Below are 25,897 nucleotides of genomic sequence, written 5' to 3'. Positions count from 1 at the left end.
TGTCGTCAATGGCTGCTAAAACTATTAGATGAATGGTTGATGGGAAAATTCAGGAGAGAGCAGACTGATATCAGATGAATGCAAATATCAATGGTAGGCCATTGCTAAAAGTGGGACAACCAGATTTTTTTGTGTGCCTCCTGATACTGTGCAGTGGGAAGCATAAGCTATCACCAATGATGCCAAAAGAAAAGAAAAAAAAAAAAAGAACTTGGGTCTAATCAAGCCTGTAGTTTGAATACCAGCTTATGGGAAACATGAGTATAGAGGATCACAATAACCAATTTTTAACAGCTTGCCTTGCACACTTATTATTCAGTTAAACTGATCCTAGAGACACTGAACTGTCAATAATATAGCACTTTCCAAATGTAAGGAGGTACTCATGTGCTTACTACTGCTCTCCTCTGCCAAGGTAGCAGCTTCTTTCAAACTGATGTGTTTGAGCATGGCCTGGCATTTGAGTGCAGTGTGTGTTTGCTTTAGGTATATCCCTGTTCATACCGTTTTGTGTGAGGGGCTATTCACACACCTGAATTAACAGGTTAGAGCTACAGTCTTTCTAACCATGACACAGCTGCTAGAAATTCAAGCATATGTCTAGGTATTGGTAGGAACAGCTTTCTTCTGAGATCTGCATAAAGCCCGGTGAACCTGATAACAAAAACTAGTGTATCGATGGCTGCCAATGTTGTAAAATTTGTGAGTGTTGCTTTTGTTAGAAGTAGTTAAATCTCTAAAAAAAAAATCTAACTGAATATTTGGAGCCCATGAAGCACTGTTTAAGTTTTGTGGAACGTAATTTGAAAATGACTACCATAGTGGGAAAAAGAGTAGGCTTTGGTGTTTAAAGAGATTGAGACTTGGCTTTGTGATCTACTCACTGAATGTCTGTGCAGGCTGTTTCGCCTCTCAGCCTCATTTTCCCCAGGTGTAATGAAAGGTTGATTTGAATTTACTTTTCACTGTGGCTGTGAGATTTAAATGGGATGAACTTGCTGACAATTCACAGGACAGATACTGGTGCACAGTAGCACGTGGCAAAAGGTACCTTTCTCTTAAATCATGATCAGGCAGCTTGTCAGAACCATTTGGGGAATGTTTCTCTTCAATTTTTGTGCCAAACATACATCTCAGATCTCAAATTCAGATGCATAGATTCCAGATTCCAGATCAGTCACTCAGTCGTGTCCGACTCTTTGCGACCCCATGAATCGCAGCACGCCAGGCCTCCCTGTCCATCACAAACTCCCGGAGTTCACTGAGACTCACATCCATCGAATCAGTGATGCCATCCAGCCATCTCATCCTCTGTTGTCCCCTTCTCCTCCTGCCCCCAATCCCTCCCAGCATCAGAGTCTTTTCCAATGAGTCAACTTTTGGGTGGCCAAAGTACTGGAGTTTCAGCTTTAGCATCATTCCTTCCAAAGAAATCCCAGGGCTGGTCTCCTTCAGAATGGACTGGTTGGATCTCCTTGCCGTCCAAGGGACTCTCAAGAGTCTTCTCCAACACCACAGTTCAAAAGCATCAATTCTTCGGTGCTCAGCCTTCTTCACAGTCCAACTCTCACATCCATACATGACCATAGGAAAAACCATAGCCTTGACTAGATGAACCTTTGTTGGCAAAGTAAAGGTACCTTTCTCTTAAATCATGATCAGGCAGCTTGTCAGAACCATTTGGGGAACGTTTCTCTTCAATTTTTGTGCCAAACATACATCTCAGATCTCAAATTCAGATGCACAAGAAGCAGCCATTTTTGTTAGTCAGTCTCATCTCTGTCGCTGAACTCCCACCCCACCTTCTAGTTGGAAAGTGAGCCAGTCTAGGCCCGTCCTCACTTGGCAGCTGCTTCATTTCTCAGCCTTCCCCTAGGGCAGTGATCCCCAACCCTTTTGGCACCAGGGACCAGTTTCTTGGAGGACCGTTTTCCCATGGACCGGGAGTGGGGGATGATTCAAATCTATTACATTTATTGTCACTTTATTTCTCTTATGATTACATTAGCTCTACCTCAGACATTAGTCATTAGATCCTGGAGGTTGGGGACCCCTGTCCTAGGGGACTGGAGACCCTCTGATCATCAGTTATCTATTTCTGAAAAGAAACGTACCATCCCAGCCCCTGTGACTCCTTCAGCTGTGCCTCTCTGCTGCTGGGGCCCTGGGCCCCCAACTCCCTCTCAAATCCTGCCATTTTCTAGGGACATTGACCGGTCCCTCTGCTCATAAGAAACTCTTGACTTCTTTGACTGCCTCAAAGGTCGTCTTTCTGCTCTGGGAGAACTCTCTCTTACCCCTAAACTCTTCTCCCTCAATGCATTTAGACTTCCTTTTCCATCACATTCTATTGCTATTTTCCTCGATGTTCTAGGCTTTTCTAATCCCACAAACCCATGGGGATAAGGAAAAAAAAAAACCTGCCTTGGGAAGGTACATCACTGTGGGCATACTCTTGGGTGGTATCTTTGGGTGAAGAAAAAAGGCACTCTTCCAGTGGGTATTCCCATGCCGAGGACATGTGGTTTGGCAAGCTGGGGCGGCTCAAAGCTACATGATGGTGCTCAAGTTCCCCTGTGGCAGGATGACACAAAATTTGCCACAGACTTAAATGGAAGAAAGGAAAAACAAAAATACATGAGATGGCAGATTAATTCCTCAGAACATATCTTGCTACATGTGTTTGGGTTCATTTTGTGTAAGGAGATAGCAAGAATGAGGATTTAAGGGACAATAAAAGACTTTGGAATATCCGTGGTCCTGAAAGAGTGTTCGGAAGGTCAAGGTTGTGTCAGTATGTGTTACCAGAACAGTGACTTAAAGTGATCATCACCCAGCGGCTGCATTTGTGCAACATTTAGTAAAATCTGTAGGGATGATAAGGACAGACTCTCCTGGAGATAAAGTTTTTCTTTTTTGTCCTATAACTACATCATAATGTGTGAGATGTTTCTTGTATTACTGTTTCGTTTCCTAACCTGTGTGTCATTTCAGACAGAGAGAAAAATTCATATTTCAGTTCAGGGTATCAGATTTCCTAAACATGTGTTTTGTTTTCTACTTGCAATATTAAGATCGGTTACAAATGCATGGATTAAAAAACCTCAAATAACAGTGTCCTAATATTGGCCTCTTGAGAAAGTCTTTTGCCTCAAGCGTGTGTCTGTTTCTAGTTTTAGTTAACTAACCTTATTCAATCGATTTCATATATTTAAGAGGTTCCCTCGGAACTGTAGCAATCTGAAGATTTAAAACAGGTCCGGTAACTTCACTTGAATCGTCTAAACTTTTACAATAAATGGATTTAACTTCATTTCATCAGAGGGAAGCTTTGGGTTTCTTGATATTGTCTACACAGTTTCCTTTCCTTTGAGACTAAAGCTCAAAAAATTCTCCAAGTGGTTCAACTCTAATTGAAAGCCAAAGCATCTTAATCATAATATCGTGTTTCATGTTCCTGGCTTACTTAATTTTTGGAAGAAAGGGTGGTGTATTGGGAGTTGGAATATGATGAAGCTAGGCTGGCTTGTGACTTAGTTGTTTGGGGCCAATTAGAGAAGAAGATTGAACACAATAATTTGAGGTTTTTAGCAATACACCCAGGCAAGGTCGATGTTATGAAAACATCTTTTCCCCCCAATTAGCTTAACTTTTTAAATGTGTGGATAAGATTTAAGGTAGAAAATTTGATGTCGTGTTCAGTTTTATTCAGTCTTTGGGCAGTTGCTTATACTCAAGAAAGAACAGCCAGAAATTTAGAGGAAATTCTGGAACTTTAAAATTTTTATTTATTTAAAATTTTACTTACAGTTAAATTCACTTTTTGTGAAGCACAGGTCTGTAAGGTTTTACAAATGCGTGGAGTCACAGAATCCCCACCATAATCAAGACAGACAATAGTTTGTCCCATTGCTTCCCCCAAATTTACCTTGTGCTGCCCTTTTGTAATCACCCACTCTCCCCATCCCCTCTTCTCCATCCCTGTAGTTTTGCCTTTTTTGGGGATGTGATTAAAATATGCCCATATTGTTGCATGTATCAGTAGTTCATTCCTTTTTATGGGTGAGTGTCACAGTTTATCCATTTGCCAGCTGAAGGACATTTGGGTTGTTTCAGATTTGGGGCAATAATGAATAAAGTTACATGCAGGTTTCTGTGTGAGTATAAGTTTTCATTTATCTTTGGTAAGTGGCTGGGAAGTGATATTGCTGGGTCATATGTACGTTCAGTTTTGTAAGAAGCTATCAGACTGATTTCCAAAGTGACTCTGTCATGTTGCATTGCCAGCAACAGTGTAGGAGTGAACTAGTTTTTCCACATCCTCACCAGTACTTGGCATCATCAGTGTTTTGCTTTTTTGGCCATGCCATGAGTCATGGGGAACTTAGTTCTCCAACCAGAGATTGAACCTATACCCCTTGTAGTGGAAGCGAGATGTCTTAACCACTGGACTGCCAGAGAAGTCCCTGACATTATCAGTGTTTTTGTTTTTTGTTTTTGCCATTCTAGTAGATGTATAGTGGTATTTTACTGTGGGTATCATTTACATTTTCTAATGACTAGTGATTTTAAGCATCCTTTCATAAGTTTATTTTCCATTTGAATATTTTCTTGGGTGAAATGTCTGTTCAGATCTTTGTTCCAGTTTTAAATTGGGCAGTTTGTTTTCTTATTGAGTTATGAGAGTTCTTTATATATTCTGGATGCAAGTCCTTTGTCATATATGTGATTTTCAGATATTTTCTCCCTATCTGTAGCTTATATTTTTTATTCTCTTAACAGTGTCTTTCACAGAGCAAAAATGTTTAATGATGATGAGGTCCAATTTATTTTTTCTTTTATGTATCTGATTTTGGTGTCATATCTAAGAACTCTTTGTGTAACCCCAGGTCAAAGATTTTCCCATGTGTTTTTTACCATAGGTTTTATTTGTTGTTGTTATTCAGTCTCTAAGTTGTGTGTGACTCTTTGCGACCCCATGGACTGCGGCACTCCAGGCTTCCCTGTCTTTCACTATCTCCAAGTTTGCTCAAATTCATGTCCATTGAGTCAGTGATGCCATCTAACCATGTCAACCTCTGTACCCCCTTCTCCTTTTGCCTTTCATCTTTTCCAGCATCAGGGTCTTTTCCAATGAGTCATCTCTTTATATCAGGTGGCCAAAGTAATGGAGCTTCAGCTTCAGCATTAGTCCTTCCAGTGAATATTCGGGGTTGATTTCCTTTAGGATTGACTGGTTTGATCTCCTTGCAGTCCAAGGGACTCTCAAGAGTCTTGTCCAGCACCACAATTCAGAAGCATCAGTTCTTTGGCACTCAGCCTTCTTTATGGTTCAACTCTCACATCCATACATGACTACTGGAAAAACCATAGCTTTGACTATACAGACCTTTGTTGGCAAAGTAATGTGTCTGCTTTTTAATACACTGTCTAGGTTTGTCATAGCTTTCCTTCCAAGGAGCAAGCTTTAATTTCATGGGTGCAGTCACCAATCCACAGTGATTTTGGAAGTTTTTATTGTTAGGTTTATATGTAGCTTATATGTAGTTCTAGATCCATATTGTATTAATTTTTGTGCAGGTCATGAGGTCTGGTTTGAAATTAATTTTTTTTGGCAAATGGATATCTGATTATTCTAGCACATTTTTTTGCAAAGATTATAATCTTCTCTTTGATTACCTTTAAGCTGCTGAAAGTTTTAATTCAAGAAATTATGCTATAATTTTCTCTAATAATAATTACACATATTTAGTTGTCTGATTATTATTTGTATTTTCATCACCTATTTTAAACTTTCCAAAGAGGGTTCTAAAGTTTGCAAAGATTTCTCAAAGCAAAATCACCTCTCTGGATTTTGTTTCTTCACCCATAAAATGGGGGGGGGGGAATCAGATAATCCTATTTCAAAGTCATTTAGCTTTGACACTATTTAGTATTGTTAGAAACTCAAAAGGTTAGAAACCATGAATCGGAATCAGGGGCAGGTCTCTGATTCTTGATAACTGTCATTGATTGCTGCAGCACCTGTTTGCTTTGAATTGTTTTAGTAATGGTGACACATGCTCAAAATATGGCAGGGATCCTGATCTCATGACTCATTAACATGGTACGGAAGAATTTTCAGTGCGAGCAGAATGCTTTGTTTTTTGTTTCAACAGCTGGACCAAGCGGCGCTCTCCCTAGCCGTGAGGGAAGACTACCTTGATAACAGCACGGAAGCCAAGTCTGTAAGTTTTCCTCATTCAACTCTGCATCTTGTCAGACATTGTGAGGTTCATAAGTTGTTCTAAAATCCCTAACTCTTTACTCGAATGGAGCAGTGTGGGTGTTTGACAACCATTTTCCCAAATGTAGGAAGCAAAGGACTTTTATTTGGGCAGATAAATGGCCCTCCCTGTTTTCTGGAAATCTGGAAATGAAGGCTGAGCACTCCCTGCGCGGTGCCCTCATAGTTGAGCAGGGAAGACAGCACACCAAATGCAGTAACCAAGGAGTGGTCTTGCAGCCAGCCCTCAGAAGTGTGGACAGCTCTCAGTAGATTGCAGAAGCGTGGGAATGGACACCCAGTTGACCAGCAGGTCCCAAATTGTATTGCTTAAGAATCACCTCGGAAGCTTCTATTAAATGTTGATTCTTGGGCCTCAGCCATGGGAAGTCGGATTTAGTAGACTTGAAGTGGGGCCTAGGAATCCGTTTTTTTTAAATTGGTGCCCCAGGTTAACGTAAGGTTAATGAGAACCAGATGGGATCAATCTTCTCAAACTTCTTGCTTTGGCTTGGAAACCTAGTCATTTCCTGGAGATTGGATTAGAGCTGTTTTATTCCTGACACTTTGAATTCATTTTGGAACCTCTGTTGAACTTCCAAGGGAGCCTCAGGCCTGGGGGACCCTTGACCTGGGAGGCTCGGGTTTCTGGCCTGCCCTGAGAATGCAGGGGCTTCAATGGGGGAAGTGCTGGCTCTCACGGAGTCCCTGCTCCTTTGCTGATAGGAAAGCCTGTATCTAGAAGGCTCTGAAGGGCAGGATCCTCAGCGACTTTCTGGCTGAGGACGCTCATCAAAGAAGGTTGGCGAGTTTTCCTTCTTGAAATTGGACAGAACGAACTTTTACCAGTCTGGAGGCACTTCTGTTTCTACTTGGGTCACCACCTAATACGCAGCCATGCTTGAAATGTTGTCCCCACCCTGTAACCAATCAGTCCTGTAGACTCTGCCTTCAAAATATCTCTTCCCCCTGGTGCCTCCTTTGTCTCCCTACTGCCCTAGGGCAGATCCTTGTTGAGTCTCCTTTTAACTATTCCCTCCTCCCCTTCATTCCATTACCTCCTTAGCACCACTTGGCAAGCTCTCAAAGTACATCTCCCAGTGTGCTTTTGCTCACAAGTTAGACTCTGTATTCCTTAGAGGGATTTCAAGGCCTCTTTACAACCTAGTCCCAAACCACTTTGCTGTCTCACCTATCTTTATTCTTCCCCCAACAAAGGCAGCTCGCACATCTCTCAGAAGGACGCCTCTGCTCCTGAATCTGTCCCCTTTAAAAAACTCTCTCCCTGGTTTCTCGAGGCTAGAATTCACTAGTTCTTGAGTTTCCAAGCACTTAGCAGCTTTAGTAAAGACTTTATTTTGGTGTTGCTAGTGTTACAATTAGTAATGACGTGTTTATCTCCCTCCTAGGATCACACACTGGGAACTAGACTTAAGTATTATTTAATTATTCACCTCTACTCCCGCCATGTGCACAGAAGGCCTAGCAAGACATCTTGCATATGTGATGATCGAATAAATATTTTTGGAATTTAGCTGGAAATTGCAAAACATTTCTAATTCTGACTATCTGTGAGGCTTATTTACTGATTCAACAAATATTTATTAAGGGCCTGCTATATGCCAAGCACTGTGCAGGTCTCAGAGTCATAAGCATTATAAGAAAAGCTTTGCAGAATCAAGGTGTATATTAGGGAATCTTATTCCCATAGCATAACTATGGAACAGTTTAATAGCTGTTGTGTTGAGTTCTTAAAATGTACCTGAAAGGAGAAGGGACCCACCCTCACCCCTTGACACACACACACAAGATTCCTCAACTCCCACAAAGTAAGGTCTTCCTCTCCAATAGTATGTGAATAGCCTGAAAATGGGTTCTGAACATGCAGCGAGGAACTTCTGCATTTGCTCAATTTCTCTTCATCATTTTCTCATCTTTCCTTTCCTTTCTCCCTGAGCTAGTGAGGAGAACTTGGTAGAAACCCCACAAAATGGAAAAAAACATTCGATTGCTGGTCTTTTGTTTTTAGTGTGGAGACGGGTAAATTGAGCTGGAAGAAAATAAATCACAGTTCCCACTAGTCTTCATGGATCATGCCTCCTGCTTTTAGCAACCAGTTCTTTCCCATGTTTTTTAATATTAAAGCCTCACTTGCCTGGAAAGAGGAGTCTGGACTCATTTGTAGATGTTTCATATATCCTTAATATTACTGGTTGCCAGAAAACAAGTTCTCTTGATTCTTGGTGGCCGGACATTTCTGTCTGTCATGGAAACAGTACCCAAGTAGCCATCATTCTTCTTTGTCCCAAGGTGGTAGATGAGTGGTTGGTATTGCATAATGCTCATACCATACTTTGAGTACAGAGTGAAAACAATGGGCATTTATTTCCACCTGATGTTCCTGCTTTTCTGTGTTCCTCAAACATACTTCCCTAATAGACTCTTGTCATGGTCCCTTGCTTCTTTATCTCTTACAGTATCGGGATGCCCTTTACAAATTCATGGTGGATACTGCTGTGCTTTTGGGAGCTAATAGCTCCCGAGCAGAGCATGACATGAAGTCGGTGCTTAGGTTGGAAATAAAGATAGCTGAGGTAAGTCTTCATCTAAAATCTTTTTCTTTTCCATCTCCTTATTTTAAAGGTGATGTATCTTGCATGAGAATATATATAAAAAGTCATTTTGTGGCATTGTCCTTTGGGTCCAAGATAGAACTCATAGCACCCCTCTTTGGGAAGTAGCAGGAAGAAAAACCATAACAGATAGAAGAACTCTTCTTCTGCCCCTGCTTGAAGCCCAGTCAGCGTCCACATTCTCGTCAGTGGTGGACGAAGAACAGCAGCAGGGAGAGGCTCTCTCTGTTTTCCCAGGGAAATGCCTGTTTGGCCTCAACTGAGGAATATGATACATTTGATAAATCTGTATGAATTTGGCTTAAGTGGAAGATTATTTTTTAATCTAGTTTACTCTTTATACCATTCCGATGCAGAATTAGTCTCATCTAAGATTGAGGCTTTGGGAAGTCTAGTCACATAATTTGATGTAGAGAGTGTATAGGGCAGGCTGGTAAGCATGAATTAGTTCTTATACCCAGCCCTGGTTTTCCTTCTTTTCTTGCCCCACTTTCATGAATGTCATTGTGTCATATGTTGTGTTCTGTGTAAATCACCTTTTAAATTATTTCAGTCTCATGGTGGAGACAAAAAGACCTAAGAACAAACTTGAGAGAGACTAATGAGAAATCCTAAATGGTTAGCTTTGTTCAAAGAATAACTTTTCTAGAAGAACCAAAGTATAAAATCTTTATACGTCCTCAGGACTGGATGGAACAGATATGATGAAATCTTCTTGGGGAGATACACTGTAATGAAAAAAAAACGATACTTTTATCAAGAAGTGGTGGTATATTTGTTGGTAGTCTTTTATAATAGAAGTTGGTAAAAATCTTGAAGTGCTTAGGAGTCCAAGCGCTGTTTGGTTTTGTGTTTGGCGAGGTGTCGTGGGGTGGCAAGGTGGGAGCAGGCTGATGGATAGGGTCTGGAGGAGTCGGCCTCTTGGCTGGCGTGGTGTACGTGTGTGTCTTTCTCCAGACCCCCTAGTCACAGCACATACAGTTCCTTCCTGTGCGTCACCTTTGAAGACGGCAAAGACTGCTGCAGATGTTCTGGAGTCAAAGACTGGGCCTCTCTGCCGTGTCTAGAGGCCATCTGGATTCCCTTCCCAGGCAAATCGGAGACCCAGAGACCTCATTTGGACTGAAGCTCCAATACAGCGGGAAAGGCCTTGCCCTGAGCCAGGGATCTGAACCAAAAAGGGAACTCAAAACAGCTGGGCCGAGGCATGACCGGGAATGGTCAAGAGGCTAAATGAAGTGACAAATCCATGGGGTGGAGGAAGGAGCTGGCAGAGAGCTGAAAACAGCTCTAAGGCCAAAGGGCTCCAACCTGGGCCTATGAGTCTGGGTGGACTGAGGAAGAGTGCGGACATTCTCTGAAGCAGTGATTGAAATGGAGGCAGGAGGTTGCCTGTGAGCTACAGGAAGTCTTTCCATGGATGGTGAGAAGGGAGAAGCTGAGGGCACTGAAGGGAAGAGGAGGCAGATGTCTGCCACTCAGCCTTCTGTGATTGTATCTTGACAAATCCATGGTGCTTGGGTTTTTTGCCAGCTGATAATGCTCATCTCTATTTCTTACATCCCAGGTCACTGGGGACCTTCAGAATTAGTGCAGCATATCATCCCAGGCAGACTTCTAAAGCTGGGGAGACAGGACAACTTCGCCAAGCCCCCCAGAAATCCTTGTAAACACAGCCATGGAAGTGTGCATTCAGCTAATCCCAACTAGAGAGATATGTGCCTAAGGGGAGGTCTTGTTGATGGCATGGCCCTTGGGATTGGAGCCAAGTGGAGTTTAATTGGAAAGACTTGCAACAGAAAATGAATCACAAGCAAAGTCTTGACTTATGGTTCAAACCATGGGGGTAGTGATGGTGGACAGGAGTGCAAGGGTAGGGGAGTCCTGTGTGAGTTGGAAGGTGGAGAGTTTAATGCAGGGGAATCAGATTATGGAGGGCCTTAGGAAAAATCATGATGTGTTGAGCGGTATGAGGAGCTACTGCCTGTCTGCAGAAGTGATTAAGATGGCCCTTGAGGAAGATGATTGTTGCTGCTCTTCTCAGATTAGAAGCCTAGAAGCTTCGATTTGATGATGCCAAAATTGCCAGGAGCACAAGTGTTGGGAATGGAAGGAGTGTGAAGGGTCAGGGCTGGAGAAGCAGATGTGGAACTATGTCTGGGTGGTAACTGAACCCATACCTTTAGCAGTGGGGCCAGGGAAATTTCCGGGCCAGAGAAACCAGAGAGGAGAAGGGAAGTGAGGCATGAAACTGTTGACAGAACGATCACTGGTGGCAGTGCTGTTCAGATAGTCTAGTGCACTTAGAATGTTCCCTTGGGAATGAAGGGGTGGTCTGTAGTTTATGAACTGTAGAGGCTGTTACCTGGATGCTACAGGTGGACAGTGGATGTTTGTCTCAAATCGCCCAATCTTAGCATGGCTATCTACCCCAAGCCAGTGATAGATTTTGTCCATCCACATGAAAGGTTAGGGAGGGATTTGAGTAGTTATTTTTGTACCAAGTCCAATGTTTCACACTGAACAGGAAAGGAAAGTTCCTTTTTATTTTCTTAATCCTGCGTAAAGTGATTTTTTCCCCCCTCCTCTCTCCCAGGTTCGGCACCACACCAAAATCTTGAAAAAGTTTATGATACTATACAGATGTTTTGGCACATGTAGGAAGTAGCTATGCTGTTAGAAATGGTTTGTTTGAAAAAAGTAACCAAAGTTTCTTTCCACCAGATAATGATTCCGCATGAAAACCGAACCAGTGAAGCCATGTACAACAAAATGAACATCTCCCAGCTGAGTGCTATGATTCCCCAGGTTAGTGAAAGCAGCCCAGGAAATTGTATCTCAACTGGTCATTTGACAAGCAATTCTGTTTCACCTGTGTGTAAAATTTTACCTCATAAAAGCTACCATTGGTCTTCTTGCTCATCGCCATCTCTGTCAGTCATCACATAAAATATCCCTTGTCTATGCATTGGGATGCTGTCTTCTCTATGGAACAGAAAACTTTTCTAAGAGTGGCCTAAAAACTTAAAGCCTATTTCCTTATATAGACAAAAGTCTAGACATAGGTTGCTGATGGTGTCGGTTTAGCTGTTGCACAACGTTGTCAAAGATCCAAGTTCTTTCTTTCCACTCCACTCTTTTTAGCATGTCGGCTTTTTGACTGCATATTTGACGACTCAGGGTTGTAAGGTGGCCGCCATAGCTGCATATGTCACATCTGTCCTCAGAGCAGGAAGAAGGGGCAAGCCCCAGTATGGGCCATGTTTAACTCTTCTACCAGGAAAAACCAAAGCCTTTCCACGTGTCATCCCTTTATTTCTTACTGAGTAAAACTGGGGCATGTGGGATATACCTCCTTACAGGGTAGGCTGGGCAAGTGAGTGACTGGCTTTCCATTTCACTAGTGGAGGCAGGCAGGGGAGCAAAGAAAAGGTAAAGCCTGGAAAGGACTTTCCAGGTAGCCAGGTCAAAACGCTAAGACAGTGATGCTACGAAGGGGAGACACGTGTTACTCTGTGTTGTTTGTTTCTCTCGGTGTAAGAAAGGCTGTGCCAGAGGGAGAACCAGAAATGTCGTGGGGCATCTATGTCTATGGGGACAGGAGAGTGAATGAGCGCGGAATGGGGCCGAGTGCAGGGAGAAGGGAGGTGAGTGCTACTGCAAGAGGGATGGAGAGAGAGAGAGAGAGCAGGAGAGAAGGTGGGAGGAGGAGATGGGAGGATGAGAGTGCAGGTACGTGAGCGCATGTGCTGCTGGGTGCTCCATACACACATGAGCTCCATACACAGATGGCACAGGCACATGCTCCACTTATACTTTAGCCAGCAAGTCTGATCTGGGTGGCAGTGATCAGGCATTTATCTTCTAGATTTGAGCAGTTGGATGTTTATATGGTCTGAGATCACAAGCCGTGGATTACATTCTACTGACTCTGGTTGCCTTTCTCCTCAATTGTTCCCCAGCAGAGGTTCTCTCACTGTGTTTTTTTTGTCTTTGTCTCCTCAGTTTGACTGGCTGAGCTACATCAAGAAGGTCATCGATGTCAGACTCTACCCTGAACTGAAAGACATTGGCCCCTCAGAGAACGTGGTGGTCCGAGTCCCTCAATACTTTAAGGATTTGTTTAGGATATTAGGCTCTGAGAGGAAGAAGTAAGAGCTTTCTTGTGCATTTTACTGTGACTTTTATTTTTCCTTTGAAATTACAAGGTCTTCCCCCTCGTGTCCTTTGAAAACTGTTTTAAAAGAAAGTTATATCAAAAAAGTCTTGGGGAAAGTTGTGGTGTCTTTTGTGACAAACGAGCTGAGACCATCATCTGGTGTAGTTTATTTACTACAATGACAACAAATATACAATATTTTTGGCCCTTATTTCTGATCTTTCTGCATATTCCTGCTGAAAGCCTAAATTGTTTATTAGTTTTGGAAACTAGTTGTATAGTGATGTTATTTTTTGAGATTTCTATATGAACATCTTTGTTTTCCTCTAGTTCATTCTTGGTCTTTGGCTGTTTTTTCCATCCTTCTTCTTTTAAGCCAATAAGTCACTTTGTGTCAATAAACCCAAGTACCAATACTGAAAAGACTTAAGACCACTCAGAAAGCTGTAGAAAAATTAGACTGGTGAAAGAATGTCAGGAACTCTCAGGTTTTTCTTTTTTTAAACAATATTTTAGAATTTGTTGCTTTGTTCCTTTGGCACTACAAAGCAAGGGAATTCTAAAAATGTTCTGGAAAGATAACTTTTTAATTGACATATAGTTGATTTACATTGCTATGTTAATTGCTGCTGTACAGCAAAGTGATTGAGTTCTATCTATACATTTTGTAATATTCTTTTTCATTATTGTTCATCATAGGATATTAACTATACTTCTCTGTTCTATGCAGTAGGACCTTGTTGTTTCTCCATTCCATATGTAAAAGCTTACATCTGCTAACTGCAGCCTCCGACTCCATCTCTCCTCCAACCCCTTCCCCCTTGGCAACCATTAGTCTGTTCTCTATGTCCATGATTCTATTTTTTATTTCATAGATAGTTTCATTTGTGTCATATTTTAGATCAGGAAAGAGAATTTTTCATCCTCATGAAGCCATTCAGATTTGACTACAGAAAATGAAGCACAGGAAGGTCAAATAGTTCACAATCACAGTTTAATAGGCTAATTGCTGGACCATGATTAAAAATCATATTTTCTTTTATAAAAATATTTGTTTGACTGTGTCAGGTCTTAGTTGCAGCATGTGGGATCTAGTTTCCTGACCAGAGATCAAACCCAGACCCCCAGCATTCAGAGCATGGCGTTTTAGCCACTGGACCACCAGGGAAGTCCCCCAAATCATACTTACTTATTTGGACTTAGACAAGGTTATGTGGCCAGGAATTATGTGAAAAAAAGAGGCACCTGGAGAAGTCTTGGGAATAAAATTTAGCATCCATCCCCACCTATGAAAACATTTAGACACTTTTGAAGAACTCTTCTTTTTAAGATGCTATTTTCTTAAAATAAAAACAATGTGTTGTTCATTGAAGAAAGCATACAGAAAAGTAAGCATACCGAAAAGGGAGAGTAGAAATAATAAATTCATTTCAGATTCTGTGTGGGGTGAAACCTTGATATTCCAAGTGTGATCTGTGGATCAGTAATGCCAACAGCATCACCTTGGGCCTCTGGTAAAAATGCAGATTCCAGCAGTCCTCCTCTATAGATCTGGAGCGAGGCCTAGAAATCTGTATTTTAACAAGCACCCCAGGAATCTTATGATTAGTTTTTTGGGGGGGATTCACTGCTTTAGAAACTTTTTCATGTGTACTTCCTAGCTCTGAAATTTTGTAAAATATGACCCCAATGATTTTGTACTCCTATGCCACTGAGTTACTCAACACTTCTTAAATTGTGGTGGTAATTTCTGTTGAAAGATGGAGTTTCCATGCTATGTACACATTCTCCAGAACTTAGTGAGTTGGTTTCTTCCAGTGTCTGTGTTATCTTCAGTTGTAAAATTAGTAGGTAATTTTTGAAACTGTACTAATTTTATTTCCACAAAAGCCTAATTGACAACCAGGGAGTAATAGATTGGGCCTTGGTTTACTGTATTAGATAATCTCTGTGGTGGTGATTACACTTTAGAACCGCAGGATCTGTCATGACAAAAAGGGCCAAGAAAGACCATGACTGAAGGGAGATTTTAATCTGGTTCTTATTAAAATGATAACTTAGATGTAAGCATAGTGAACTACAGTGGAAGAAATGTAAATAGAAAAACTAACTGCAGACATTATGTCCGTAACATAAGATGATCTGCAGATATTTTGAACCTTCCAACTCTCTGTCACATAGTTTACTCTTTAGCAACTGATTCATCAGAAACAACTTGTATTGTGTGTATGTTGGGATTTCAAAACACTGTATGCTTCTTGAAAATTTTGATAACACGTTATTTGCGGAGCACAGTAAGTTTTTTTAAAGACCACTTTTATTTATTTTTAAACTCCTTTATTTATCTATTATTTATTTATTTTTGACTGCATTAGGTTCTTCGTTGTTTTGGATGGGGTTTATTTGCAGCAAGCAGGGGCTACTCTTCATTGCATTGTGCGAGCTTCTCGTTGCACTGGCTTCTCTTGCTGTGGAGAACTGGCTCCAGAGTGCACAGGCTTTAGTGGTTGTGGCACATGGGCTTAGTTGTTCCACAGCCTGTGGGATTTTCCCAAACCAGGGATTGAACCCATGTCCCCTTGTCCCCTGCATTGGGAGGTGGATTCTTATCCACTGAACCACCAGGGAAGTCCCCACAGTAAGTTTTTTAGACTGCTAATCATTTGCTTGGAGGAAAGCTCCAAGCAGATCCTCTCCTTGGGTTGTAGCACAAGAGTGGTCAAGGAAATGTGCCCTCGGGTTCCCATAGTTACTTTATTAGTCAGGACATACCAGTCACTGTAATAAGCACCCCTACACTTACTGGTTTGTACCATGACGATTGTACCCTATGCTCCTGGAATGTCCAGCATGGCTGTCCCTGTAAGGCAGCTTTCCTCCAAGCAGGGACTCAGGAACTTAGACTCCTTCCATCTTGTGGTTCTGCCTTCATCTGGCCTTTTGGAATCTTCTCCATTCAGCTGATGGATGGGGAAAGAGAGTAGAGGATTGCATAGGAGGTTTTATGGGAAGGCCTTGAAATGATATGTGTCCATTCCGTTGACCAGAACTCAGTCACATGACCAATTTAACTGCAAGAGAAGATGAGAAATAGAGTCTAGCTTTGTGCCCAAGACCGAAATATCAAAGAAATTATCTAATTTTTTGGTTTGCTCCTCTCCCTCACCCCCATGAAACAGTGAACATTTGATGGTGGACACTCCTGTAATTGTTTTTATAACATCATGGCCTAGTATGGTACTTCTCACATGGAAGATTCTTCCTAAAAATTTCTAGAAGTTAACCAGATGGCCCCATGACCACTATCTGGGAGGTGACACAGAAGCAGGACTCCAAAGGATAAGGAGGAGTTTTTCAGGTAGGGGATAGTGGAAAAGGAGGGTGTCCTCAATGTTGAGCATGTTGGGTGATGGGACTAACATTAACCTGGATGTTGCCTTTGAGGGGTTTCTGGACCTTCCTAGCAGTCCAGTGGTCAAGACTCTGCTCTTCCACTGCAGAAGGCATGGGCATGATCCCGGGTCAGGGGACTAAGGTTCCACATGCTGTGCAGCATGGCCAAAAAGAGAGAGAGAAAGAAAAAAGTGGCAACAATTTCTGGTTTAGTAGATCTTGGGGGAGGCCAAGGAATTCTCAGGTGATGCTGATGCTGCATAGCTCTGGGCAGCCTCTAGGGTTTAGGAAGATCTCTTCAGCTTTGAGAACCTTTGAGAGGTACCTGTTTGGCTTACCTCAGGTGGTTTGGCTCAGAGAAGCAAATGCAAGCCATGGAATCTGAAGATCCAAATGTTAGTCCTAGATTTGACACATGCTTAGAAGTACTTTGACCTTGGATCTTTGTTTTATTTATTTGAAAATTGGAATAATAATAATAACCACCCCATAGCATTGTCATGAGGCTCAGAGAAGATCTTTATGATCTTTTTTTTTTTATGATCTCTTAAATGCAATACAGTACAAATATAAGCTGTCACTAATTGACAACAAGTGTCAGAAAAATCTTCTTAAAAAAAAAATCTCCCTCGTCAGAGGCTTTGGGAAATGATTTCACGTTGCTTTGTGGTGGATTCTCTCTCTCTTGAGCCTCTGTTTTCCTCTACTTTATTGATTGCCATTTGGGGGAAATTACCATACTGCTGAAAATGCTTTTTGAAAAGAGAAAGATGTGTTATTTTTAAGGACTATTGCTGAATCTTCTTTTTGTTTGGTTTTTTGAGCATTAAGTGGCAGTCATTCAGTCATTCCGGTCAGATCTGTTCCTGGCGTGTAATATTAGCACTCCAGAGCTGTGCTCCCCACTGTTCTGTCAGTTTATTTATAATGATGGAGCAGCTCATCAGTGCCATTGTCTCCCTGTGCGAGCTTCCCTGCTTCTGGCTTCTACCTGTCAGAGGTCCTGTGCTGTGGTCTTATAATGCCTTGCCTGTGGAGCCTTCACACACTGTTCTTTCTTCATACCCACAGATTTTTGGAAAGTGCCTTTGTTGGAGGGTTTTGACTGGCCAGGAAATCTTGGTGGAACAAGAGGGGTTAATCTGTCCATGTGTGGCATGGGGAAAAGCAGAGGCTTTCGAGTCAGACATATCTTAGGCTTGTCTAGCCTTCTTTGCATTCCTCGTGGCATCTGGGAGGATACTTGGCCAACAGTGAGCTCTTGGTGTCTTGCTCAGGATTAGGGATGTGAACTCAAAAGATCCAAAGGAATGACCTGAAACTACATGCTTATTACACCTGTTCTCCAACTTGGTTACACCCTGGACTTAGCTGGGGCAATTTAAAAATAATATTTGTGCTGGGTCTCATCCTAGAGACACTGATTGAATTGGTCTGGAGTGGCCTGGGCATCTGGTGATTGTAAGTTGGGGACCGACTGAGTATGTGATCCTGAGGCGTTACTTAATGGTTCTAGGCCTCAAGTTTCCTGTCGTGTAAAATGCATACGAGGACATCTCTCCTGTAGCGGTGCTGTGGGAGTTAGAGGTAATACGAGATGCCTTAGCAGTGTGATTTCAAGGGAGCTGGAAAGGCAGAAAAATCTAAGACCCCAACATAGTTGCATCATGCTGTGTCTTTTACTGCCACCATCAGGCCCCATCCTAACACCATCATTCCCCAGTTAATCTGGTGCATCACAACCACCTTGAGGGAATAGCTTTTGAATTCATGTAAGCATATCTGCTGGCCATGGATCTCCTTTGAATCTGTACGTAGGGATCCAGCACAGCTCTCACACCCTGGAAGCAGTGTTTTAAGGTTGAAGAGCCTACAGACCTTTCATTAGGGTTGGTCTCTGCCCCTTTAACATTCTAGATATTGGACCCTAGTTGCTGCCTGCATCTTCCCGGCTGTAGCTGGCCTTTCTGCCCAGCTCTGTGAGTGATGAACTTCCTCACCATCCCCGCTCACACACAAGCTATTCCTCCATTATTTAGCTTCAGAGAGGCTAAATTCTTGCTCCAGAGTTTATATTCCCACTCCACACCCTGAAGCCTTCATGGCCCAGGGCCCATCCCTCTCCTGACTCCTACTCTCATCCCTCAGTTTGAGGCAGGCACTCTTCCAGCCAACTCTCTGGCATGCAGTTGTGGGTGCTAGGGTCTGTCACATCATTGCTATGTGCTTGCCTGTTTCCCCTGCTCAGCTGAAAGCTCCGGGAGATCAGGGACTATAGCTTCCTCACCTTTCCGTCTGCCAGCACCTAGAACTATTTGTATGTATCAGGTGTTCAGGAGGTGCTGAATGAGCGAATGAGGGAAGGATCCCTTGTGTACTTACCATGTATCCCATTCAATGGAAAAACCCATTTCTATGAACAAGCTGAAATCTGAAGTCCCATATCCCCCAGCTAGACTTTTACGTTCTCTGAATGTAGGTGTGAATTCCTATTTATTTGCATTCCTCGTGGCATCTGGGAGGATACTTGGCCAACAATATGTGCTCAGTGAGCACTTGTCTTGCTCAGGATTGGGGATGTGAACTCAAAAGATTCAAAGAAATGACCTGAAACTACATGCTTATTATAGTGCCTCAGAAGAGCAAAGACAAGGGCTAGACTTTGCTGATGAGAGTGGTGGTCTCTGAGGGGAAGTGTGCATACTTAAACAAAATCCACGGGGTCTGAGAAGAAATATTTTTTAAATTGTTAGAAAAAAGTTTATTTATTTGGTTCTGCTGGATCTTCATGGCTGCACAGGCTTTTCTCTAGTTGCAGCAAGTGAAGGCTACTCTTTAGCTGTGGTACACAGGCTTTTCTTTGTGGTGACTTCTCTTATTATGGAGCATAGTCTCTAGGGCACACGGGCATCAGTCGCTGCGGCCCACAGGCTCAGTAGTTGTGGCTCCTGGGCTCTAGAGCATAGGCTCAATACTTGTGGTGCACAGGCGTGGTTGCCCCACGGCATGTGAGATCTTCCCAGATCAGGGATCAAACCTGTGTCTCATGCATTGGCAGGCAGATGCTTTACCACTGAGCCACCAGGGAACCCCAAGGAGAAAATTTTAGAACCTCTATGTATCATTCTTTCTACTGAAAGAATAGCTAGGCTCTATTAGTTTTGCTGTATAGATAGCCATGAACCCTTCATTTGATCTATATACTATATATGGGAGTGGGCAGTGTTACCTTCACTGATTAGTTTTTATTCCATATATTGAAAATAATCTCAAGTCACTTACATATACCTATATATTTATGAATTTTACTATTGGTTCAATCCTCACAAAATGAGCAAATGATTGAAAAAATTCTTGTAGAGAAACAGGAGTTGAAACTATTATTAATAGTATAAGCACAAAGTGAATGGGAAGAAAATGTCAGAAGTGGCCCTTCTCCCACTCTAGTTATGCCATCTTGGTTGGCCAGATGACAAGATAAAAACAGTGGTATTCTAACCAGATCTGGGAAGGATATTGTTGCAATATTTTGAAATAGTCAAGATGACTATATGGGATGCTGATTTACATTGACTGTTGTTGTATTAACCTAATCCTATATGGATAATGTGTATTGAAGAATTAACTAAAAGTGTTTGAAGGATTAATTAAGGACTTTGGAAAACATCTTTATTTCATTTTATCTTTCAAAATTTCTATTTCTAAATTTGCTAAAGACATTCCTGATATGTTAGCCCATTAGTGTATCTCTATATAAATTAAAATAGCTATACATATGTTGGGTGTATACACTGAAATAGATTTAGTTGCTAAGAGTGAATGTCCACTGAGTTAGGATGCCATGCAAATGAGAGTGTGGGTTATTCTTGATTGGCCAGTTACCATCATCGTGTCACACTGCTCTCACATGGCTGGCTGACCCCAAGAGCCATCTCAAGAATGTGTGTTATTAGTCGCCATGGTAATGGCACAGCTGGGAGGGGATGGGTCATTAAAAATTCATCATCACTATTGAGTTGGAAATTAACTCAGATCACACATACTTTTGAGGTCAAGGTGCCTTTTGCTTATAGAAAAAGGAAGAAATTAAGAAAATGTAATAGATTTTTAAAAATATGTGTTGTGGATATTATGAGTGTATGGGGTTGTTTATGTGTTTGGAAGTGAACAACAATAAGAAAACCTGAAATTTACTCTGTCAAACATTTTGTTAGTTATTTTAACTTCACAATAACCCTGTAAGGTAGAGGTCATCCTCATTATATGATGAAGAAAGATGAAATCAATGAACTTAAGTAACTTGCCCAAACTCCCACATCTAGTAGGTATCGAACAAGGGTGCATATCTAGGTAACTGGCATTAGCTGGTATATTGCATTTTGTTTCCAAAAGGTAAGAATCCATCTGCATTTTGTCAAGTCACCTAATAATTGGAAGGTATCAACAATTTCTAGGCATGAAAGCATGGATAACAGTGGACTCCATGTTGTGAGTGGGAAAGCAAAATGTTCATGCTGAGACCTGGGGCTGGAATTTTTGTATCATCTGTCTGCATTAGGTGGTGAAAAGCAAGCCATTTTTGGTTGAGCTTATTGACATTGTATCATCTGATGTCATTTCTCAAGTGAAAGTTCTGCAGTTTTGTATGAGCAAAAGGTCCCTCCATGGAGCTTTGCCAACAGATTTTCCCAAGGTGTTCTGCAGAGCATCAGATATCAAGCTTAGTACAATAAATGTGTTCTCTTTCTGTTAACAGGACCATTGCCAACTATTTGGTGTGGAGGATGGTTTATTCCAGAATTCCAAACTTAAGCAGGCGCTTTCAGTATAGGTGGCTGGAGTTCTCACGGGTAAGTTTTAAGAAGATTGCAGTGTTATATCACTGGATAACTTTACATGCCAGAACAGTCTGTATATTAACTAATCCAATAAAAATCATCTTTAGGTATTAGGCAGAGGGAGTTTTACAGCTCAAGTTCTACTTTTTTTTGGCTTTATTTCTTTTTATTGAGGTAAACCTTATGTACAGTAAAGTATATTCAAGCTCTTCTTTGATGAAGGTATATAAAGATATTTAGGGCAATACTTGAGACCATCACGTTTTCACCCTCCCCTTCTTACCAATTTATTCCCCTTTCCCCCAGTGTTTTTAAGTGGGTCACTATAATTATAATTTTAATATTTCTTAGTGATATATTTGTAGCTATCTTTAGTTTTCAGTATTCTGAATATTCAGAATATGCATGCTATATGTATTAGATGGTAAAGTTTCATCTTTAATTTAGGGGTAGTGTTTTGTCTCTAGCTTGATCTTCAGTCTTTTTTTTGCCTTTTTTTTCTTTTTCATTAATGTTGGTCTTCTTAATTCAATCTAATTTATCCTAATTCTACTAGGCCAATGAGGCCTAAATTTAGTCTCCTCTGAGATGTGGCTCAACTGCCTAAAACACTTTTCTTTTCCCCCTCCTCATCTAGCCCTGTGATCTCTGCTCCTCTCCCACACTTGTTCTCCTCTTTAGCTTACATAAGTGTCACTCTTAGTTTCAGAGGCTTTTGTCTGAGTGATTCTCTTACCAATACAGACTTAAGGGTTTTGTGGCTCTTTTTTTTTTTTTTTTTAACATTTTAAGAATTTTGGGACCTTAACAAATATTTTAAGTTAATTTTCTCTTAATTTGTAGTTAATTAATGGAAAATTTTGTAAGCTCTAATTTCATTTAATAGACATTTTAATTATTAGGGAAAATGGCAGCTAGAGAAGTTCCTAGTGGGTCATTGCTCTTGAGTAGTAGCACAATTATTTTGGATACATTTTGGCCCTTGAAGTCACTAGGGTACTGAACTTGATAGAAAACATCATAAAACAACTATATATATTGAGGTCATATCAAAGGGTTAACCTGTAAAACTAGTAGATTATATATATGTGTCTGTGCGTATTTTTAACTTCTGTGGATCCCATAAAAGATGGTACCCAGCTGCTTTCCACTCCCACTGTGAAGAAAATAAGAGAGAGAGGTGTAAGAAGTAGTGTGTGAAAATTTGAGGTTAGGTATGAAGGGATGTTTCTTAAGCATAAAGTGCTAAATATAATACTGAATTGCCAAAGAAAGTTATAGGATCTCTTTATCTAGAAGTTTTTAAAATAGATTCATTCCGTACTCTCCTCAGAGAGTGGTTATGTTATCAGAAAGTAGAGGAAGAATAGATAAACTTCAGTGTTAATCACATTTGCTCTGTACCTACAAGCGGGGTCTAATATCATTCACCGGCTGCCTCCAGCCACCATTCTCAGAGCCTCCCCTTGCTGTCTACCTTTACTTTGCATTTTGAGCGCTCCAAACTCCCAACCCACAGGGGCAACTTAAATGATATTAATTTCTTTGTCTTCAACCCTGAACAGTAAGCTTTTGAGCCTTCCAAGTCCTGCTTTGGACCTTCCTTACTTGTTTGTAAATATTTTCTTATAATGGTTTAATTGGGACAGATGAGAAAAACACATCTATTTTTTACTTGGTTACCAGTGTGTTCTGTTATGACACAATGTAAATATACCTCCTGGGTTGTTCATGGTGGGCATATTTTCCTGGTCTGTCATGTGAGTGTACTTTCCAGAGCAAGGAAGCCTTTGCTGGGAGTGGGGGGACTTTGATCACCCATTGATTTTAAACCTTTCTTGGTAGAAGTTTAGTTCTCAGAAGGTATTAACTACCATCTGGACACTTGGACAGTATCCTTTCATGTCCCTGCCAACTGCAGAAAAACTATGCTATTGTCTACATCCTTTGTTCAGTGGGAAAATTGGAAGGAAAGGAGGGATACATTATCATCCTCTCTTAAAATATTTTCTCTTGGTTTTATATATAATGAGACAAGCAGAATATTTTTCTTCATTCAATTTTACCTTTGGTTTACTATCTGACACATGTATATGGGTTGCGGGATGCAGTGTTTTGTAGACTGTGTCCTTCAGGTTCTTTGAACATTTTTTCAGCCATTGGTTTTATCCAAGTGAAGCTCAGTCTGGTTCGATTATCTCCCACAGGTAATCCAGGGGACCACAACTTTGTTGCCTCAGTGGGACAAATGTGTGAACTTCATTGAAAGTACTCTCCCTTATGTCGTTGGAAAAAATGTTTGTGAATGTACACTTCCAGGAAGACAAGAAGGAAATGGTAAGTGCTGCCCCCCAGCGCGCCCCCGGCTGATGAAAACAGTGGCAGTTAACCAGATCCGAGATAGATAATATGGTCAGCAGGCCAGTATCAGCCTTCTAGCTCTTAAAGTGATGAATCTAGATAACAGTTTTGCTTCAAAGAGGAATTCTTGCAGTACCATATTAATTTAAAACTCAAATGTAGAATGTTATCATGAAAATTTATTTATTTTTTTAAATTTAAATTTATTTATTTTAATTAGAGGCTAATTACTTTACAATATTGTATTGGTTTTGCCATACATCAACATAAATCTGCCACGGGTGTACCCGTCTTCACGTGTTCCCAATCCTGAACCCCCTCCCACCTCCCTCCCCATACCATCCCTCTGGGTCATCCCAGTGCACCAGCCCCAAGCTTCCTGTATCCTGCATTGAACCTGGACTGGCGATTCATTTCTTATGTGGTATTATACATGTTTCAATGCCATCATGAAAATTTAGAAATGAGAAAACAGCATGAAATCATGCCATATAGAGTCAGAATTTCTCCTGTAGAAATTAAATGTGTTCAGTCAATGCTTAGGAAAAAGAGGGCCTGGATAATTTTGGGATTAGATATTTGAACCATTGTAATTACAAAAGATAGAGATATTCCAGACAAATTTCTCTGTTTTAAAGATTAGGAAGCTGGAGACCCAGTGATGAAATGATTTGTAATATATTTAACAACTTTCCTTTTTTGCCAGTTATACTTAGGTATTTTCTTCAAAATAAACAACTTAAAAAATTGAAGTATAGTTGATTTACAGTGTTGTGTTAGTTTCTGGTTTACAGCAAAATGACTTAGTTATGTTTGTAATAGTTATATATATATATACTATAATGTAACAATTAGCAATGTCAAGCATCTTTTCATGTGTCTATTGGCCATCTGTGGAGAAATGTATATTTAGGTCTTCTGCCTATTGTTTGATTGGGTTGAAAAGAAACAATTTTAAAAAATTTATTTGTTTTTAATTGAAGGATAATTGCTTTACAGTATTGCATTGGTTTCTACCAAACATCAACATGAATCAGCCATAGGTTTACCCATGTCCTCTCCCACTTGAACATCCCTCCCCAACGCCCTGCCCAAACAAACAATTTTTATTGAAGTAATAGTTGCTTTACAAAGTTGTGTTAGTTTCAGATATACAGCCATGTGATTGTTATACATACATATATATCTATTCTTTTTCAGATTCTTTTCCATCATATGTTATTATAAGATACCGAGTATAATTCCCTGTGCTATATAGTAAGACCTTGTTGTTTATCTATTTTATATATATAGTAGTATGCATTTGTTAATCCCAAACTTCTCATTTATACCTCCCCTCTTCCCCCTTTGGTAAATATAAGTTTGTTTTCTATGTCTGTGAGTCTATTTCTGTTTTATAAATAAGTTCATTTTTTTAAGTGATATTGTATGGTATTTTTTTTTCTCTGTCTGACTTACTTCACTTAGTATGATAATCTCTAGGTCTGTCCATGTTGCTGCAAATGGAATTATTTCATTCTTTTTTATGCTTGAGTAATGTTCCATTGTGTGTGCTTGTGTTTGTGTGTGTGTGTGTGTAATATGTATATATATTGCACCTTCTTTATCCATTCATCTGTTGATGGACACTAAGGTTGGGCTTCCGTTCTTGGCTATTGTAAATAGCGCTGCTGTGAACAATGGGGTGCTTGTGGTTTTTTTTTGAATTAGAGTTTTCTTTGGATAAATGCCCAGGAATAGGATTGCTGGATCATATGATAGTTCTATTTTAGTTTTTTGAGAAACCTCCCTAATGTTTTCCATTGTGGCTGTACTATTTTTTTCCATTCCCACCAACAGTGTAAGAGGGCTCTCTTTTCTTCACACTCTCTCATGTTTAGCAACTACTGCTGCTGCTGCTAAGTCGCTTCAGTCGTGTCCGACTCTGTGCGACCCCATAGACGGCAGCCCACCAGGCTCCCCCGTCCCTGGGATTCTCCAGGCAAGAACACTGGAGTGGGTTGCCATTTCCTTCTCCAATGCATGAAAATGATAAGTGAAAGTGAAGTCACTCAGTCATGTCCGACTCTTAGCGACCCCATGGACTGCAGCCCACCAGGCTCCTCTGTCCATGGGATTTTCCAGGCAAGAGTACTGGAGTGGGGTGCCATTGCCTTCTCCGAAGCAACTACTAAGTGGCTTAGAAATAGAAATACAATACAGGGACTCCCCCCCACCCCCACCCCGCCTTTGCTTTCGCTATCCTCTA

The 25,897-nt window shown here is 41.0% G+C and overlaps 1 protein-coding gene across 1 annotated transcript in view; it reads left to right on the top strand.

The window, feature by feature from the left end:
- Window positions 1–25,897, top strand: part of PHEX (phosphate regulating endopeptidase X-linked) — a 207,120-nt gene that overhangs the window by 49,256 nt on the left and 131,967 nt on the right. The window contains 7 exon segments of the mRNA XM_005897739.2: window positions 6,159–6,227; window positions 8,743–8,859; window positions 11,623–11,706; window positions 12,904–13,049; window positions 21,207–21,300; window positions 23,496–23,579; window positions 23,581–23,625. Of these exon segments, the coding sequence (XP_005897801.1) occupies window positions 6,159–6,227; window positions 8,743–8,859; window positions 11,623–11,706; window positions 12,904–13,049; window positions 21,207–21,300; window positions 23,496–23,579; window positions 23,581–23,625 (639 nt within the window).

The sequence above is a fragment of the Bos mutus genome, chromosome X, assembly GCF_027580195.1.
Source record: "Bos mutus isolate GX-2022 chromosome X, NWIPB_WYAK_1.1, whole genome shotgun sequence".
Lineage (NCBI taxonomy): Eukaryota > Metazoa > Chordata > Mammalia > Artiodactyla > Bovidae > Bos > Bos mutus.
Note: the sequence above shows the minus strand (reverse complement) of the source record. Positions and strands in the feature narration are given on the sequence as shown.